Source organism: Dryobates pubescens, chromosome 6 (assembly GCF_014839835.1).
Source record: "Dryobates pubescens isolate bDryPub1 chromosome 6, bDryPub1.pri, whole genome shotgun sequence".
NCBI classification, from domain to species: Eukaryota; Metazoa; Chordata; class Aves; order Piciformes; family Picidae; genus Dryobates; species Dryobates pubescens.
Window position 1 is genome coordinate 35,957,019 of NC_071617.1, and position 19,521 is coordinate 35,976,539.

At 37.8% G+C, this 19,521-nt stretch overlaps 1 protein-coding gene across 2 annotated transcripts in view; it reads left to right on the top strand.

The window, feature by feature from the left end:
* Positions 1 to 19,521, top strand: part of SDCCAG8 (SHH signaling and ciliogenesis regulator SDCCAG8) — a 111,534-nt gene that overhangs the window by 69,551 nt on the left and 22,462 nt on the right. For both annotated transcript variants that reach the window (XM_054162320.1, XM_054162321.1), the window contains exon 15: positions 1,990 to 2,121. In XM_054162320.1, the coding sequence (XP_054018295.1) occupies positions 1,990 to 2,121 (132 nt within the window). The remainder of the gene's footprint in view (positions 1 to 1,989; positions 2,122 to 19,521) is intronic.

A 19,521-nucleotide genomic window follows, 5' to 3' on the forward strand; every position in this document is an offset into this window, starting at 1 on the left:
CAGGATTCACTGGTTGGGAAACCCTACAAATGTGATAATTACAGCATTCTTCACATGGCAAATGCTCTTGTTGTATTTTGCTGACAAAAAGGGAACACAATCTTGAATTTGGTTTCTGTTACCACTTAAGTGGGCTTTGTGATGTCAGGGTGGTTGTAGCCAGGAGGGGGTTGGTCTCTTCTCCCAGGCAACCAGCACCAGAACAAGAGGACATAGTCTCAAGCTGTGCCAGGGGAAGTTTAGACTCGAGGTGAGGAGAAAGTTCTTCACTGGGAAAGTTGTTAGCCATCCCTGGAGGTGTTCACGAGGGGAATGGATGTGGCACTTGATGCCATGGTTTAGTTATGAGGTGACAGGTGACAGGTTGGACTTGATGATCTTTGAGGTCTCTTCCAACCTTGGTGATTCTGTGATTCTCTGTCTTTGTTGAGCTCCTCTGCAGTGGACCTTTACTTTTATCCACTGATTTTTCCTTATAGTATCAAGTACAGACCACATTCATACTGTGTGATAAAAATTGGGCCAGCTGGTAACGCTTTTTTATTGCTGGCATGTAAGTTACTAGTGTTTCTGTTAAATGATTGGTATAAAAATTCAACTTCAGTTGCCTTCCTGTAACATTCTGCCCACTGCTACGTGCCTCTCCAGGAAACTCTTGCATGTTTAAGTTGGAAGTACAAATACATCACCACAATCATGATGTATTTGTCAGTGTTGTTCTTTAATAAAGATGCAACTCCTTATCTAAATTCAGTTGCATACTGTCTTCTTCCAAAGTTTCCCCTACTAAGTTTTTAGATTCACAGATGATATCATGTATTGTTCTCTATTTAAACAGGAGAAGAGTATGTTGTCATTTCCAGATTTGACTTGTCAGAGTAACAACATGTTTTTGAGGGAGTAGTATTCCTTCCCCCCTGCACTTTGTTGTATTTTTCAGATTGTCAGTTGTTGTTGCATTCTGTAACAGCCAGAAAGGTAAAGTATCTTTCTGCTGTAACTGCAGCATATTTAATTTTGTGATTTAAAGATATATCTGAAGCTTTTTAACCTCAAGATCTGGAGTGGCAGATGCCATAAAAAAAAAAATAATTGCTTCCTTTTGATTCTTGCTTTCTGTTGGTATAGCAGATTCTGACACGTTCTCATTAACCTTTTCCAAATAGTTAAACTCTACAAGTGCATAATGTATATTTTATCACAATTTAATCTGAGATCTTTTCCTGATATTAAGAAACAGCTCATGCCTGTTTCTCCATGGGCTGATGGTTAGAGATGTAGCAAGTAGCAGTCCCAGGTCATCCATGGATCTGCACACCCGTGAAGAATCAGAATTGCTAGAAGTGACTAATTTTCTTACAGGCTCTGCCAAGTTTTATGTTGATTAGGGTGTGCCTTTATGATTTGTCCCTTGTTTCTTAAGGGTTTATTAATTTCCCCTCTTAATGTGTTGCTTGTTGCTCCCCCCCCACACCTTTTTTTTTTAAATCCATGTAATGGTATTTTGGGCACATTAGATTAATGAAGTGTCTAAAACAGTACCACTATTGATATTTCAACCTGTACAGTGCAGTAAATGTTGAACAAGTTTTGAGTAGCCATGTTTAAAACTAGACAGTAGCTTTTAGGAAGGAAGTTGTTGAAATGTGTCTTCAAAATGCTTAACAAGTATGAATTTAATATTGTTGATCTTATTTAACATCAACATTTAATGTTGAATGACATACCTGCTTAAATTAGGCTGAAGTTAGCATAGCCAGCCTATGACTGAGTGGTTACTACTATGGACATATTTACCAGATACCATTCATCTTCATGTTCTTTTGTTTTAAGATTATTTGAAACAGTTTTGTTCCTGTAAGTTCTACTAATAGCTTGTTTTATGCATTACTTATACATGTATAAAATTTTATAAATGCTGAAGCCACATATTGATAGCACGCTGCAGGGTGAAATCTGACAACATCCATCATCACTGTGTTTCTCTAGATCTGAAGTCAACCAGCTTAGTCAGGAAAAAGAATATCTTCATGGCAGATTGGAGAAGATGCAGAAACAGAATGATGAATTGGACCAACAATGTATCCAGCATGGGAGAATGCATGAGAGGATGAAGTCGAGGTAGGAGGTCCTTTTAATCTGTCAGTGTGTGGTATGCTCTACTGTACTTGTTGTGTTGTGTAAACATAAAAATGACACTCCATTGTTGAATGTTATATTCTTTCCTTATGAAAATGACCACCAATTTTCCCCAGGCATTCTGTCAACATTTTTTTGTAACATCTTTTGCTTGTGCCATTTTGGATAAATAAAAGGAAAGCTTGAACACCATAGTCTTCCAAAGAATTCAAGCTTAGTACATATGTGTGTGGGCTGCTTCGGCTGTTCTCTGCTCTAACTTGGATGGATTGTCTTATCATATTAAAAAAAAAAAAAAGAGGGTGGGAGAAGGGAGGAAGGAGGGAGGTTATTCAGTGCTAAGAATGTTGAGTACAGATGTGAATTCCGTTATGCCATGTAATAGGTGTATTTTTGGAGTTCACCATCTTACCTTTCCCAGTAATATTCAGCTTGTATAAACAAGCGAATCTTATTGAAGAGAACTATTAACTGCTTCCAGGCATGACTGCCCTTTTTAGACAAGCAACAATTTCTTCACAAAAGCTGGGAGCAACTATAGAAAAACTACTATGGAATATTTTAACCAATACCATGGCTGTTCAGGCCAGAGTATCCAGACTGATAACACCTTATGATGCGGTTTGGGTTAGATCATTGTGGAGACTTTCCTTTATGGTATCAAAAAGTTCATCTATGCTCTCTTGTTCTGTTTTCTACTCCCCATTCAGTATAACAGGCACTAGAAAGAATTTAGGCATGATTGTAAAGGTAGAGAATAAAGGTGGGAAGATAGCTAAGAGGCAACTCTGCAGACTCAATCAGCCAGGCTACCTCTTGTCAGTAGTGAAAGGCAAAATGTAATTTAACTTCATTTAGACTAGATCGTCCTGGCTGGGAAAAATTCTGGTTTGCCATTTTTCTGGACCACTAACCACCTGACAGGAACAGAGCTTGCTTATATTGAAGCAGCCAGTCTTGTATGCTCTTTTTTTCAACCACTGATTTTTAGCTTTCTTTTTTTGCTTTCTTCTTCCTGCCATCTCTTTGTTCTCAGTCCATATATCAGCTTCTTTCTTGCACGCTCTCCATGCATTCTTTTTAGTTGTCCAGACCCCCTTCTTTCCTCCTCCTTTTCAGATTTCTGTCTGTAATTCATCCTGTTCTTCTGTAAGCCCTGATTGTCATCATCTATAATACAGCTTAGAGAACAAAGAAATCCAAAATGCTATAACTGTGTTCCTGATCTGTGTGGCCACATAATCTTTCCATTTATCTTGCCTTCCTTTTGGCTTCTTCATTTGTGGTGGATTCTTAGTATATGGGGGACATGTACTTGAGGACTCAGGGTTGCTTTCTAGGGAAAAAAAAAATTGTTTTTTTTTCCATTCTTGTTTTTTCTTCTGTATAATTGCTAGTATCTAATTGAATTTAAGTGCTGTCTAAGTTTTTAGGACAACAATTCCTCTGTCAGAACCAAATAAAATAGATCTACTGGAAAATGTTGTTAATTCCCTGCTGCAGCAGCAATGACTTATGCTGGGAAAGATCGAAAGGATTAATCCAGAACAGAAAAGTGGTTTGAAAGCAGAGTGGTCATGCTGCAGGCAGTGCCTCACCTTCTGCCACTGTTTTGCTGACAACAAGGAGAAAAAACAGGCCAGTGATAACATTTGTCTTATTAATTATTTTACCTGATAATCCCTGCCATATTTATATATTCTATCTGAATTGCAAATAGTATACTTTACACCATTTTTTTAGAGGGGATTCAAGATGTTTTTAATGGTGATCTTGCACTGTATTTATTTGAAATCCAGATGAAAAATGGCAAGGGTGATATAATAAGCTGCTTTTAAAATATCAGTGTAATCTGATTTTTACTTTCCATGTGAAGAATGTACTCTATTTTCAGTGTTGGTTCCCAAATGCTATAAATTAGCTATGAAGTATTGAGATCTAGGTGAAGAAAAGCAGATACTGTAGCTACTGTAACAAGTGAATCTTTCAGTTCCTCATGTTTATGCTGAGGGACTTCCACCAAATAAAAACAGTGATTTTTCTCATCTGAGTTTGAAAATAGAGGTCTGACTAAAGACAGAAAAACAAAAAATGTGGTTTGCCTGAGGTTTTCACCCATCACTCTGATACTAATAATCACAGCAAAATAATGTTAAGGATAATCACTAGTTTCTTGTCAATCCATTGTTACTCGTTGGGTGATAGGTTGGACGCGATGATCTTGAAGGTCTCTTCCAACCTGGTTTATTCTATTCTGGTTCTCTTAAGAAAGTTTCCTGTATCAAAATGACTTTAACTTGGGACCTAGCATTTGCATTTGAATAATAAGGACTTATGATATTTGTTTAAAAAAACAAACTATCACTACTTTACAGGTTGGACTCAATGATCCTTGGGGTCTCTTCCAACCTTAGTTATACTGTGGTACTTGTGTTCGCCCGGAAGAATATGACAGGTTCTGATATAACAATTCTGTGGAAGAGCCAAGATCTAACTGATCAGCTGGAATTTCTTTTGGGGCAACAATGTTTTGAAAATTGTGATAGTTTCATTCCTGAAAATGAACAAGATGATGTTTTCTGTGCCATTCCTATCTTTCTGTCTGAATGTGTTGCAAAGGAATATAATATAGTCCAAGGTGACAGAAGCAGGCTTTAAAGAAAGAGATTACTTTAAATTGCAGGCATTAAAGATGATTTTTGAATCAGCGTCTTCAGTGTAGTGCAAATATTGATCTCTTTCTGTGTGTTTTTGCTCAGTGAAATAGAGCATTAGAACAGGTGGGTGTTAAACGATACAGGTGATACAAACTTGACTTGGAAGATGCAGGGTGACACATTCAGACTGCAGTGAAGCTCATGAAGAGGTCTTCATTTAATATTATTAGAATAGCAACACTGTGGATCTCTGCTTTAGATACATATTTCTTTCTTTTTATATTGCTTTGCTGCTTTGATTTTTTTTTTCAGCTCTGTACTTATAATTTTAGACAGGGCTTTGTTTAGCTAAGTAGATTATCTCAAAAGTATTAATGTGACATAGGGCACATTAGTATAAATTTTCAACCTCAAAGCAAATTTTAACATCAAATTTTTCAAATTCCTGTTCTGTAGATACATGTTCATAGTAGAAGTTAGAAGATAGATAGTAGAAATTACAGAATTTCTTAGAAGGGAGCTATAAAAATAGAAAACTAAGATAAAAAGAATATATAGCAAAAATAAGAGGTTAAACTAACTTTCTGCTTTCCTTCTGTGCCACAAAACAAAAAAAACCCCAAAAAACAACCCCCCAAAAAACAGATTCCAGATGAAGAAAAATGCAAAATCAAATTAATTGGATGACTCGAGACATTTTGTTTGTTTGTTCTCTCCTTTACCTGTTTTCAAACTTAATTCCAGGGCATGCATTTTCACTTCTGTAGTTCAACCAGATCTGTAAACACAGATCAACTTTCTCACAAGCTCTATTTTCTTATAGTTCGAGGAGCAAGAAGAAAAAGACAATAATCTGCCTAGATCTGTTGTTGGTGGAACATGTTTCTGAATGAGCAGTATTTGTCCAAGCTGCCATGAGTCGGGATTTCATCATTCTATTTGAGTATTCATTGAACTTAGTTAACAACTCTTGTAGGTTGTCCAGTTATGGCTTGTTTTTTCTGTATCTATTATTCTCATAGAGCAAGCATTGTTATTGCAAGTCATCTAAATCAGGGAAATTCTCCTGTGGACCTGCAGTGTCTAAAATGGGAAGCATTTAAGTTAATATAGCTAGTTCTTTTTTGTGTACGTTTCCCACCAAAGACCCAGATGAGGTGTGGAAAGACAGCAAATGTGGACTGGTATCTTCAAGCAGGAGAAAATCCTAGGCAATTGCTTTTCTTTTTTAAAAGATGAGCCAGCTATGCCTTTACTTTTTATCAAGCAGCAGAACATAAAAGATGTCAACAGTAGTTTGTGTGAAGTATGAGACTCTGTAATTAAAACAAATTTAAGTTTCTACTGACTTCTTTCCCAAACTTTTTTTTCAAATGAAATTCAATAGATGGCATCTGGGGTGTTTTTTTTGTTTGGTTTTTTTTTTTTGGTGATTAGAGTTGGTATTACTGTTATTTCTGATGTAATGTGTGCATGGGACTTCTTCCTGTGGTAGGTCTTTGGAGGTGATAATGTTATATGTATTACGACTGTATTTTTGCTAGCTGAAGTTAAAAAGAAGAGCCTACAGGACTGGCAGTTTGGGGCAGATGTGTGTCTATTCCTCAGGCATCAGTGGTTGTAAGTTAACTATAAAAATGTTACAGCCATCTGTGTAACAAGACGGCAGAGATCTGCTCTTGCCTGTTACTATAAATAAGAAGGAGATTTGTTTGACTTCATAGACATTGGATTTATAAAGACTCTATGTGTCAAATTGTAACTACGTGCCATGTTGCTGAGACGTGTCTGTAGCCAACTACCTGAGTTGTCTTCCCCTTCAGACATTCTAGTGTAGTGCAGAAACTGTGTAGAAATGTCTGTATAGCACAACATGTATTCTACCTACAGGGAAATGTATGATTCTTATGAATAAGAATATCTGCAAGAATAGATAAAATGTATTCTTAAATGGACCCCATGAGGAGTTAAGGGAGAAAATGTGACATTCAGTTTGACACAATGATTTTAAAGGCTTTTCCCACCATTACATTTATTTGTTGTTGTTGTTACTACGTGATAGTGCATGCAAGATCATTTATGCATGACAGAATATATATATGAGAATTGAGACACGTATGTGTGTAATATATATACACACACATATAAAAATGTACCAGCAATTTCAAACAATGGATACATAAAATCACAGTAGTTGGTTTGCTGCTAGTATTAATACTTATGAATAGAGATTTTTGCTTTCTTTGGCAAATCTTCAGTAGAACACTTGCTTAAAATTATTTCTTGATAACTGGAGCAATTAAATTGCATTTAAAATTTTACACTTTCTACCTAAAGCTCTTGTACTTCTTTTTGTGTGAATTTTCAAGAAATGAGTGGAAGAACTCAGTTTCGATTTCTTTCTTTTTTCTTTTCCCTGCCTTCCTTAGTTTTAGTTTACCGATATGTTAGCTTGGGGTTTTTTAAGTAACGGTGAGTCAACTGTTACTGTCTCTTTGCTAGGCCAATCATCTGTTTCGAAATACAATTATTAAATAATAAAAATAATGGACTATATTGTGTTAAAAAGTTTTGTGGTCACTGTGTCCAGTGTTGCAGTACAGAGAGATAGAACTCAGCTCTGTGAAATGCAGGGTCTTTAGAAAACACTGCAAAATAGTATGCAAGTAAGCTGTTAGCCTTCTTGAGAAATAAATGACAAGCAGAGGGAAATATCACAACATATTTTCGGGTAGATATTTTGGGAATTTTGTTATGTTCTCTAAGATGTATTCTGGGTCACCAAATACTGTGTTCCTCTACTGCAGCTAAGTGTATGTAGATATAAAATACATACCTACATACATACACATATATTTCTTTGAGAATGTGTTAAGCTCCTTTGTAAAAGTCATTAGGCTTTGGTGCTCCAATTTGGACAACTGTTTCCACCACCACTAATCTTCTAGTTGGGATCCTTCGTATTTTTTAACTGAATTTATTTCTGTTCAGCTTGTACCTACTTGTCTTTGAGCCAAAATTGAAGTAAGTAGTGCTTTTTGTAGATAGTGCACATGATTGTAGGCAATAGTTGTATCTATTCAGTCCTATTTCTGATTAAGTAAAGCCTTCTTCCCTTGCTTTTCTTCTTTCAGTAAGTTCTGTGTCACCCTCACCTTTCTGGTTGTTGGTCTTTTTGAAATCAGAACCTTATACAGGGTTTTGGATAAGGGCATTTGAATATATCAGGTGACGGAATTAACGTATTTACTGAAAATTCCTTGACTAATGGATGCTGCAGTCACATTTGACTTTTTGTCAGCTTGCATGATCATAGAATTATTTAAGATTGGAAAAGACCTTTAAGATCATTAAGTCCAACCATAACCCAACTACCATGACCACTAAACTATATCCTCAATTGCCACATCTGCACACTCCTTGAGCACCTCCAGGGATGGTGACTCTACCACCTCCCTGGGCAGCCTGTTCCAAAGCCCAACCACTCTTACAGTAAAGAAGTTTTTCGTAATGTCCAATCTAAACCTTCCCTGGCACAATTTAAGCCCATTTCCTTTACTCCTATCTCCAGTTACTTGGGTGAAGAGACCAACACCAAGCTTATTACAACCTCCTTTCATGTAGTTGTGGAGAGCAGTAAGGTCTCCCCTTAGCCTTCTCTTCTCCACATCTAAACAACCCCAGTTCACTCAGCCACTCCTTATGATGTGCCCTGCAAACCCCTCACCAGCCTCATTGCTCTTATCTGGATATGCTTCAGGACCTTGATGTCTCCTATACTGTAGCGCCCAGAACTGAATGCAGTACTCCAGCTGTTGCCTCACCAGGCCTGAGCACAGGGGCACAGTCACTTCCATACTCCTGCTGGACACACTGTTCTCGATACAGGCCAGGATGCTGTTGGCCTTCTTGGCCACCTGGGCACACCGTTGGCTCATGTTCAGCCAGCCGTGCACCAGCACCCCCAGGTCCTTTTCCGACAGGCTGCTTTCCAGCCACTCTTCCCCAAGCCTTGGCATTGTTGTGACTAAAGTGCAGAACTTGACGGTCTTATTAAACGTTGTCACATGAGTAGTTTATAATCCTTCTCTGTCCAAGAAATGCACTCAAGACCTCTTCCTCCCAAGTAAATATAAATTGTTAGCAGAGACTTTTGCTGTGAAAAGAGTGTGTTTTAAGTCCCTAGGGTAAGATTTTGTACTGTAAAGTTTCATCCCATGTCTGCTGTTCCATTTTTCCGAGTCATCTGTTTCTTCTGTGCAGTATCTCAGACCTTCTCCAGGCTGATGACATCTCCTCAATTCATCAGCCCACTCCCACTTTTTGTGCTGAGTCATAATACAAAATATTCCAAAATCTGTTTAAACTTGAAGAAATCCACTTGTAATTCTTCCTCACCTTCAGTTGGTCCTGTTGACTGCGCTCTTTCAATCAGTTACTTAACAGCTTGCAGATGGGGCATGATATTTAATGTTTTGCTGAAGTTAATGTAGGTAAGATTTATTGCATTTCCTTTATCAAAAACACAAACCAAACCAAAACAAAAAACCAGCTGTCAGAGTTTAGGGTTGATGTGACAGAATCTGCTTTGCCTAACTTGTTTCAGTTTCTCCTGTTTACCATTTATTTTCATGGCCTTATATTCTTACTGTTTTAAAATTCTTTTGTATGCTTTTCATGCCTTTGAGGTCACATTAATGGACTGGTAACTGCTGAGTTAGCTTCTTTAAGGATCAGTTAATGCCTCATCTGCTTTAATTGCACAAAACAACAGTCAGTGTGAGAAAGAGGATGTAGAAGGGAAAGTGACAGTGTCCATGTTCACTTTGCACATCAAGACAGCTGGTCACCACAATTTTACTATTTTTAGAAATTGGAGAATAGTATCTGAGAAGATGATCTTGTAAACTGGGCAGTACTCAATGTCTCAAAGAGCTGGGTGGAAAAATAGCCAGGTTTGCTTGCTTCTGTGTTGAGCAGCTATCAACACTCTTAATACCTCCTCTGGTAAGAGTCTGGTAATTGTCCGTTCTTCTACTCTACAGCATTGATGTACTCTGATTTCTCCAAAACAGACATGAGAATGGTTCTTGTTTGTGCCCCAACTTGTTGGAGTCAAAACCTTCAGCTCGCTAATAGTAAGCTTGTGTTCTTGTCTACCAGGAATGTAATAAGCCCTGACATAAAATAGCACAGCATAAGGTTCCTGGCTGTTCTTGTTACTTTCTGTTGTCAGCACAGTTGTTGGTTTTCAAACTTAAATGTTAATTTAGCATTAAGGAAGAATTCTTGAGTCTCTCCTTTAAAATGGAGGTGCATAAAGGTGATAATCTTTGACAGCTCAACCCAGACTCTCCTTGATGTGGCAAGATCTGGAAAAGCTTGGCCCTATGCAAATCATAACATTGATCATAGAATCATAGAATGGTCTGGGTTGGAACAGACCTCCAAAGGTCATCTAGTCCAATGCCCTCTGCAATAAGCAGGGGTATCTTCAACTAGATCAGATTGCCCAGAGACCTGTCGAGTCTCACCTTGAATACATTTAGGGATGGAGCCCAAACCACCTCCCTGGGCAAAGCATTCCAGTGTTCCACCACCCTCATGGTCAAGAACCCATCCATAACATCCAATCTAAATCTAGTTTGAAGGCATTACCTCTCATCCTATCACTACAGGCCTTTGTAAACAGTTTCTCTCCATCCTTCTTGTGTGCCCCCTGGAAGGCTGCTATTAGGTCTTGCCAAAGCCTTCTCCTCCAGGCTGAACAACCCCACCTCCTTCCACCTGTCTTTGTAGCAGAGGTGCTCCAACCCCCTGATCATTTTTGTGGCCCTCCTCTGGACCTGCTCCAGCAGGTTCATGTCCTTCCTGTATTGAGCACTCTAGACCTGTACACAGTACTCCAGGTGTGGTCTCACCAGAATAAAGTGACAGAATCACCTCACTTGATATGCTGGCCACACATGCAGCCCAAGATGTGATTTGCCTTCTGGGTTGCAAGCTCACACTGCCTGTTCATCTCCAGCTTCTCATCCTTCAGCACCCCCAAGTCCTTTTCCACAGAGCTGTTTTCTATCACCTCATCCCCTAATCTGCATTGATAGTGAGGCTTGTTCTGGCCCAGATGCAGAAGCCTGCACCTGCTCTTGTTGAACCTCATAAGATTCACCTGAGCACACCTCTCCAGCTTGACCAGATCCCTCTGGATGACATCCCATCCCTCTGGTGACAGCAGATGGTGTCATCTGCAAACTTGCTGATGGGGCACTCGATCCCACTGTGTATATCATTGATAAAAGTATTAAACAGCACAGGTTCTAGTATGGACCCCTGAGGAATACCACTTGCACTGCTCTCCCTCTGGACTTCAAGCCATTGAGCACCACCCTCTGGATGTGACCATCCAGCCAATTCGTTATCCACTGAACTGTCCAACCATCAAATCCATATCTCTCCAACTCTGTGAGTAGGATGTTGTGGGGAACTTTCTCTAAGGCCTTGCAGAAGTCCAGATAGATTACATCCGTAGGTTGTCCCTTATCTACTGACAGTCGTAGAAAGCCACAAGGTTAGTCAGGCAGGACCTGCCCCTAATAAAGGCATGCTGGCTGTCTTGAATCACCGGCCTGTCCTCCATGTGCCTGAGCATGGCATCTAGGAGGATCTGTTCCATGATCTTCCCAGGCACAGAAGTGAGGCTGACAGGTTGGTAGTTCCCAGAGTCTTCCTTTTTACCCTTTATAAAATGATGCTGAAAAACATGTGCTGAAAAATAAGTGCATCATTGGACAGAACTGTACTGTGGTTTTCCAGTGAAATCCATTTAATTCTTCTCTATTTGCTAGAAACCTGCAACTGTGTTAATTTTGGTTAGAGGTTGTTGCTGGTCATGATGTGATCTTTTCTGTGTTAATCCACCAATTGCCTTTCACCACCATACGTTCTTTGAGACACTTACCTTCAGTTGCTGGACCTCAGGGACCAGTCTTACCACTATCCCCAGAGATGTGCAATAGAAAGTGAGCAGGCTAGATCAAAGTTCTCCTTTTCTGACATGAAACAGCATAAAAAACATGTCACAGTTCATTTAAATTGTCTGCTAAGAGCTGTCCAGAGCTACAGAATAATGGCTTCTACCTAGGATAATAGCCTTTCAAATGTGGTGTGAATTCTGGAGGACAACCTTCCTCATGTTCTTCCTAGAAGTATATACCATTCAACAATCTTTAGCAAGTCCTGATTGTTTTGACTAGCTAAAAACTGGAATTGTTGAAATGCCTGACCCTATTTTCTTTCTTCCATATTGTATTGCATCTACACTTTCAAGGTTCATTTTTCTGTACTGTATTTCTGTGATATCCCTGTGATATGTTAGAACATTAAAAAAAGAAAGAGTTTTCAAATAGCCACTGTGAGACTAAGACTATGCAGTAGTTCAGCAGTAAATACCTAGTTGGGATATTTAACAGTAATTGGAATCTTTCTATTGGGCCTGAAGTGAACTCACAATAATAGTAAAATCTGACTGTTAACCCATTTGGCAAACTACTTGAAGCAGTAGCAGATTTCCTTCTGGTTTTGATCTCTCTGTATATTACTCTGAGATTTTCAGACTAAGGCTATTTGGAACCCTCCGTTCCATATAGGGAGAACTGAAAATGAAGATAGATGATAACATTTAAATAGCTTTTCAAGTGCATCATGAAAATTTACCAGCTCTGTAATAAAATCTATGCCCCTGCTTGCTCTCAAGGTTGTTGTGGTAAGAGAAGGAGACTCAAAACTAATGACGATTTATGTTTTTAATATATTAAGTGAGAAGATTTTTGCAGGGTTATTGGAAGACTGCTTTTTCCTGGTAGCTTCAGTGTTTAGACTACTTCTGCAGAGTCCAGTCCTGCTCCTATCAAAGTTGATATAACTGTGAATGCTTGTATTTTCCATGTATAAATCTGACTTGCTTTTGAATCTTCGAGTGTTTATCCTTGATGTGTCTTGTGCCAGTAGTTCCATAAGTAACGTTGCACTTAAAAGATGTGGGTATTTTTTTCCTTCATGCTTTTTCCCCCCATCTTTCAAACTAATTGGAAGTGCTGTTGTTTAGACATTATGAGACTGAAGACTTTTTTCTATTGGTTTTATTCTCTAAGACACAGATAAAATGTTCTTTTGACTGTTTCTTGTCAAACTCAAAATACCATTCTTTTCTGGGGCTCCAGTCATAATGCATTATCAGTTTGAAAGCACTCTTAAAAAAATGACCATCCTAAAAACTTAAGTACTAAAAAGTAGTTGTGTTTATTTTGCCTGGCAATGGTACTAGTTGGTAGTAGTCTAATAGTAACAGACATTGTGCTTGTTTTTCGAAACGCTATCTTACATATGTTTTTAATGAAGCAGACATTATGAAAGTGGCTATAAGGAGGGGTGCTATGATAAGACCTACTCAGCATCTACATTTCTAGTCTACTTGGGACAGCATTTTTCCTGCTCAGGGCTTCTCTGCTTGGTTCGGAAATAAAGTATTGATGATGGAAAATATGCAAGAAATGGAGAAGGTAATCAATTACTCTGTGGGTTTTTTTAACTTACTCTTTGTGAACAGTAAATTCACATATGGAGGGAAAGAATGAGGAACTTAGTTAGTGAGTTAGTTTTACGAAAGTTCTTTTTAACCTCAGAGAGAGCGATTCCATCCATAGTGGAAATGCATCCTTGTCCCAAATATGGCATCTTGTTACCTGGGACTTATCCTGAGTGATCTTTAGAACACTGATTTGATTTAACTCAAGGTTGCTAACTGCTTCCAGATCTCTGGTTTGAAAAGGTTTTCACAGTGGTATGGCTGAAATTACATTAATCTTTTCTCTGCTTACATAAAGCGCTGTAATTTTTTGGAGTGCTACACTAGCACTTCCTACACTAACAGGGATTTAGCCTTCGTTTTAGCTACGTTACTTGCATGTAGTCAAAAACAACTTTGAGATTCTTGGTTTGTTTTTTTTCCCTCCCTTTGCGTGGATCACTTGAGTGGCTGACCTTTTATATATAAAAATAAAAACCCCACCTCAGTGTATGCATATATGCATAGATATGCACACACAGATTTCAGAACTCCAAAAAAATGTTTGTCTGTGAATTGACACCATGCATGGACAATTGTCTAGAATAAACATTTGGAAGCTTGTCACTTAAAAGCCCTCTAACTTTTACCATCATGAAGGCTGTTGTAATCTGCTGAGCCTTATCACACAGGTCTTATGTGATGCAAATACCTGTGCTTTTCAAGTCAGTTTTCTGAATAAAATGCACAAACTAATTGATCAGAGGCAAGTGTATCCTTGGGAAAGGGCTTTCCCAAGGAAAGCAGGAATGGAATTTCTTCACTGAGTTTCTGTAATGTCATCCCATGTCAGTAAAATCCACAGAAAATGCATCTAACATTTTGTCCTTTTTAAATTTCCACTTTTAATAGCAAGAAGCCACTCCAGGCAGTGTATTTCTAGAGGATTATTACATTTCTCGTGTGGCTGAAGTCACTCACCCTTCAGCCTTATGCCTCACAGCACACCCGAGGCAAGCAGTAATTCCCAGCAAGGCACTGCCTGTCTTATATTATTGCTTAATTATTATACCTATTTAGTGCTGGTTAGAACATTATCAGCTGTTGAGAAAAGGTAATTATCACTAGTCAAATGAAAAACACTTTTTTGGCTGCCTTACGGATACACATTTTACTGGTACCTTGATACATAATGAAGCCTGATAGCAAAACTTTTGCTTGTCTCTTCTTCAAGCCACAGCTGTTTCCCTGCTAAATTCATCCCATCTGTCTCCCCTTCCGTAAGGCTGTAGGCAGTATAGCATAAGTAGAGAAGCAGTTCAGTGCTATTTTGGATAAACATAGCTGAAATTTGAATCTTTGCCATTTGCAATGCACACATTTTGTTTTACTGCTGTAAAGAGAGCTGTCAAAATAAAAACTACATGGATAATTTACTGAAATACAGTCAAATAAAGGGATGATCAAAGGGGAAGATGATGATATAGGGTCACTCTTACTTTTGTGGTGTATTCTGAATAATGTAATTGTTGACCTCTTGACATTGGTGGGTTTGGAGAAATTGGTAGTGAGTTACAAAAGCAGAAGCCTCTGAATTAAGGATATAGGATGAAGAAGTCAGGAATTTATGCCAAAAAGGTTAATTGTAGCAGGCAATTATTTGTGATAGTGCCTTGCTGAGGTATCTGGCCATTGTATAGTTCTTTGCTTTTTTCATAAGGAGTAAATAATTGTGTAAGATAATGTAGCTTGGAAATTAAACTCAACATTTCTCTGTGTGGTGCTTTGTCTCTGAAAATGGAAGGACACTGTAATGATCACTGTGGGGCAATGGCCATCTACACCCTCCTTTACTTTTGCAGCTTTAGTTGACATGGAAAAATACTTATTAAAGCTGGATATGGTCTTCACTGAGTTTGTTCTAGATTGGGTTGGTGGGTAGTTACCTAAGGCTTGTGTTTGAAATTGCAGACTTTGTGGAGCAGAAGACCCAAATCCCATTAAGGCCTGCTTGATATCTCACCTTTGACTTGAATAAATTGAGTAATGTGCAATATGCAGTATTTGAGTCAAACAAACCCCTTTTTAAAAAGTCCTCTCTTCTGATGAAGTGTTAGAAATCCTGTGGCACCTCTAGTAAGGGGAGGGCTTTGTCTGCTGCATATTGGTTATTATATTCTATGTGGTCCATCTCAGAGAAGATATTTTGTCAGTACTTTGTCTATATGGCTGGTACTTCTGAGGCTTTTGTAGGAGAATCTTGGAAGCTGTTTCTAAGTTAACGCCAATGTGTATTTGGGATAGTCTCATGCTCTGTGAAAGCTAATTATTGAGGGCTAGAACTTTCAAATTGATATTGTGCTAAGTAAAGTGAAAAAACGCTGTGTTTGTACTAAACTAAAAAATGCTTTCGTTGACAGAAGCAGATGAAGTAGTTAATATTAGTGGATATTGAAATTATTTCAATATAAAAGTAATATAAGTGTTTCAAGCAGAAAGTTCCATTGGGAAAAAGCAGTTTGTGGAGTGTGCTACTGAAATGCTGACCTTGAGGTAGAGAAGGGGGAAAATTATGTTAAGTCATTGGCTTCTCCAGTATTTACAAGATTGTTTCCAAGCTGTACCAAAAGAGACAAAGCCTTTTGTAATATTACTACAAAAAGCACTGCTACATGAAAAATTTGCATAGTGATTTTTATGTAAATATACGTAAAATCAATACACTGTGGCAAGAACCAAGGAATATTAGAATTACTCTCTTTATATAGACACTAAATTGAAATATATTATAAGGTTGTGAAATACTACTGATCAAAACTAAAATAATATTCATATCAATAAGGATGTTGTAACCTGGGAGACTGAATGTTGGTGTTTAGTCATCCTGTAACTGATAAGACAGCTACTGTGCTAGAACTAGTACTCTCATTTATCAGTTTAAAGGAAGAAAGACTCCATTTTTAAAGGAAGCCAAATTTTTAAAGGACTCCTCTATATGTAAAGGTGTTTCCCCCTCTGCCTCCCTTTGAGCTTGACTGAAGGAGTCTAGCTGTCTGACCACTTACTATGTCACCAAATCATTTTAGTGAACATCCAGGTACTAGGACCACCTTGGAACGATTGCTTTTATGATAAATATTTTGATATTCTTGAAAGTCCTACTAATATCTGAGCTTCCATTTATAGCTTGGTCATCCAGTTTTCTATACACCTGTGTAAATCACCTGCAGTAAAAGGAGAATGTATAATATCTGATGGAACATGTGCATGTGCCAACTTCATGCTTCAAGAAACTTCATTTTTTTTTTGCCTCCAGAAGGAGAGATTTGGTTCTGTGTTGGTTTTCTGCCTATGTGCTTTCAGATTGGACAGAAAGCCCTCTATTTCCACTCTTTCCTTCTGCAGGTTAGTATAAGGAAAAGAGGAAAAGAAGGAATTGTTCAAAGGGGATCGCATACTACCATACAAAAAAATTCTCTTAAGTAGTATGGAAGAAGAAAAACACTTCTTTAAAGGCAAAAGAATTAAAAAGGATCTTGTTTTATGTTCCTTTCCCTTTACTTTTTCATGCCTTTTATAGTTTAAGGTAATTTGGATACTGCATCTCTGCGTCTGGAAGGATTGTTTCTGTGTAAAATTGTCCTGAAGATTTCTGGGTCTTCTGAAACTTTCAAATTTTTTTTGGAATGTTCACACTGAACAAAACCCTCTACTTGTTCAACATTTTTCATGTAGAATTCTTGTTTGCTCAGTTGCTTTGTGATTTACGTGATCAAAACCAAAAGCAAATATAATCTCTACAGAGTATTACTACTTTTCACTCTGTCTTAGCTGTCTACTCCCACTTTCAGCTGGCTCTGTTTTGGCAGATTTTAGACTTTGTTGTTATATCTAATCAGAACATCTAAACATTAATTATAATAATTTGCAAGCACCACTATTTGAAAGTGGCTTTTATTGTAATAGCAACATGACATAAACTGAAGAATACATTGCCCCTATATGGATCATAAATGTTTTTCTTCTTTGTTTGTCTAGGTTCTCCCAAACAGAGAAAATGTAGCAACTATTATAAGTGTTTGTAAGTCACCTATAAAACAAAATTATAATCTCATTCATTCAGCAATAGTCCAGATATTTTTTTTATTTCAATTAAAAGCACATGTGCAAAGCTAACCTTGCATTGTTGTGTTAAAATGTTTCCCTTTGAACTGTTCTCCTCTGCGTTGCTTCTGCACCCAGCACTGCTCTGCTCTGTTGACACACCACCTGATGTACAGAAGCTACCCCAAACAAAGTTTTAAACACCGGGACTATTTATGCAAAAGCAGAGGGAAAATTAATATTGGTAAAAAGCTGAACTATGGGAATCCTGATAGTCAAATTCATTAGAAGAACCCCTAGTTTCATCTGAGCTAAAGCTCTTCTGCAAGATAAATGAGTGATAATTCCCATAATCATTAATAGGAATACTTGTAATACTCAGTGGAACATCTGAATTCTTTCAGTCCCTTAAGCACAACAGGTAACTATAGAGCAGAATTGAAAATGAGGGTCAAAGTTTGCATAAAAATGACATCTTAAAAATTCTATTCCACTAAAATGTATTCCCTCTATTAAGATAAATTATACTTTTAATGGCACATTTGGGGATTCCTTCCATTGCAATCTTTATAGGAAGGATTTTTTTTTTTCCCCCCTAATACTTCACTGACTTTCTGCATCAGATTTGATGGTAATGTTACAGTCAGTAATGTTTACATCAAGAAATGTAAATTCAAATTAGATCTATTATTTAAATAGCATAATGGAAACACATGATGCTTTTTAGTCATGTAATTGAAGAAGATCTGTGCCTTCAGGAGTTTATGATCTAAAGATCAAATCCAGTTCCACATGTGGCAGACCTAAATATTGGTGTACAGTTTGGGGATTTTTGTCTTGCAAAATTTGCATAAATTTGACTCTTGAGCAGATACTTCACCTAGACCAGTGCAGTACTGTTTGAGATTTAATGCATAAGTATTGCACTTGACACTTTGTACAGGGGCAGTTAACTCTTAGCACAGAAAAAGCTTGGTGTTTTGATGTCAAGATTTATACCTTGCTTACTTAACAGTAACACTGGGAACTAAACTTTGTAGACAGTGCTAGTTTACTTAGGGGAATAAAAGTCAAAATCTTATCTTTAACAAAGAGTCTGATTAGCCATGCCTGCCACCTTTTTTTTCTTTCTTCCTCTCCAGTTGTGAAAGTAATTTTGTGCAAAATTGCATTTGAGTTAAATTATTCACTCATCCTGGGGCAATAGCCTGTATTCACTTTCCAGCTGAGCCAACTTCAAATATGGGAACCAGACCAGCCTAGTATTCCATTGTTGCTGTACATAATGTGGTGTTTTGGAAATGATGATGAAGACAACCTGGATATTTCATGGATGAAATAGTAGATTCATAAACTGAAAGCTTTGCTTGCTATTTGTAATGATGTGTTCTCCCTTCCTTTCAAAAGTCTGTAGCTACAAATCAGAGATGTTGCTTTTATTTAAAAAGAAAAGAGGACAAAGAAAAAGATAAAAAAATCAATAATCAAGGCTCTTTATGCTTTGAAGAAATCTTTGCCTGAATTGCTAGCTGAGTTCCCTCTAAAGGCCTGGATTCTTTCTTCAAAACTTGGAATGAGGTTCAGAGCCCAGCCAGGTAAGACAGACTATTTAGTGTACTTAGTTTTCTCCCCGCAAAATTAGTCTGGCTGTAAACACATAGGTTATTCTGAAGTGTGATGGTTTGAAATTTTTTTCCCTATATTAATGCTGATTAGGACCCTGAATTAAAAAGAATTTTCACTTCTTTTGGGAGTGGTAGCTAAATGAAGACCTGTTTGTGAACTCTGTGACTCATAGGTAGCTGCCAACCATTAAGCCCCTTTGTCACTGTAATTTAGCTGCAAAATCATTTAGCTGCTCAGAGAAGCAACTTCTGCCTTCAACCTCCCTACCTTAGGATTTTCCCTGAGTTAAAGTAGGCATGGATAGCAGCTCACATGTTCACATGTTTGCCAGTGCTGTTTTCCTCCTTATTCTGCTGCTTTTTGTTTCAGTCAGTTCTGTTGCTTAGGGTTGCACAGCTCAGAGGTGGTACTGTGTTTGGTTTCCCTCAG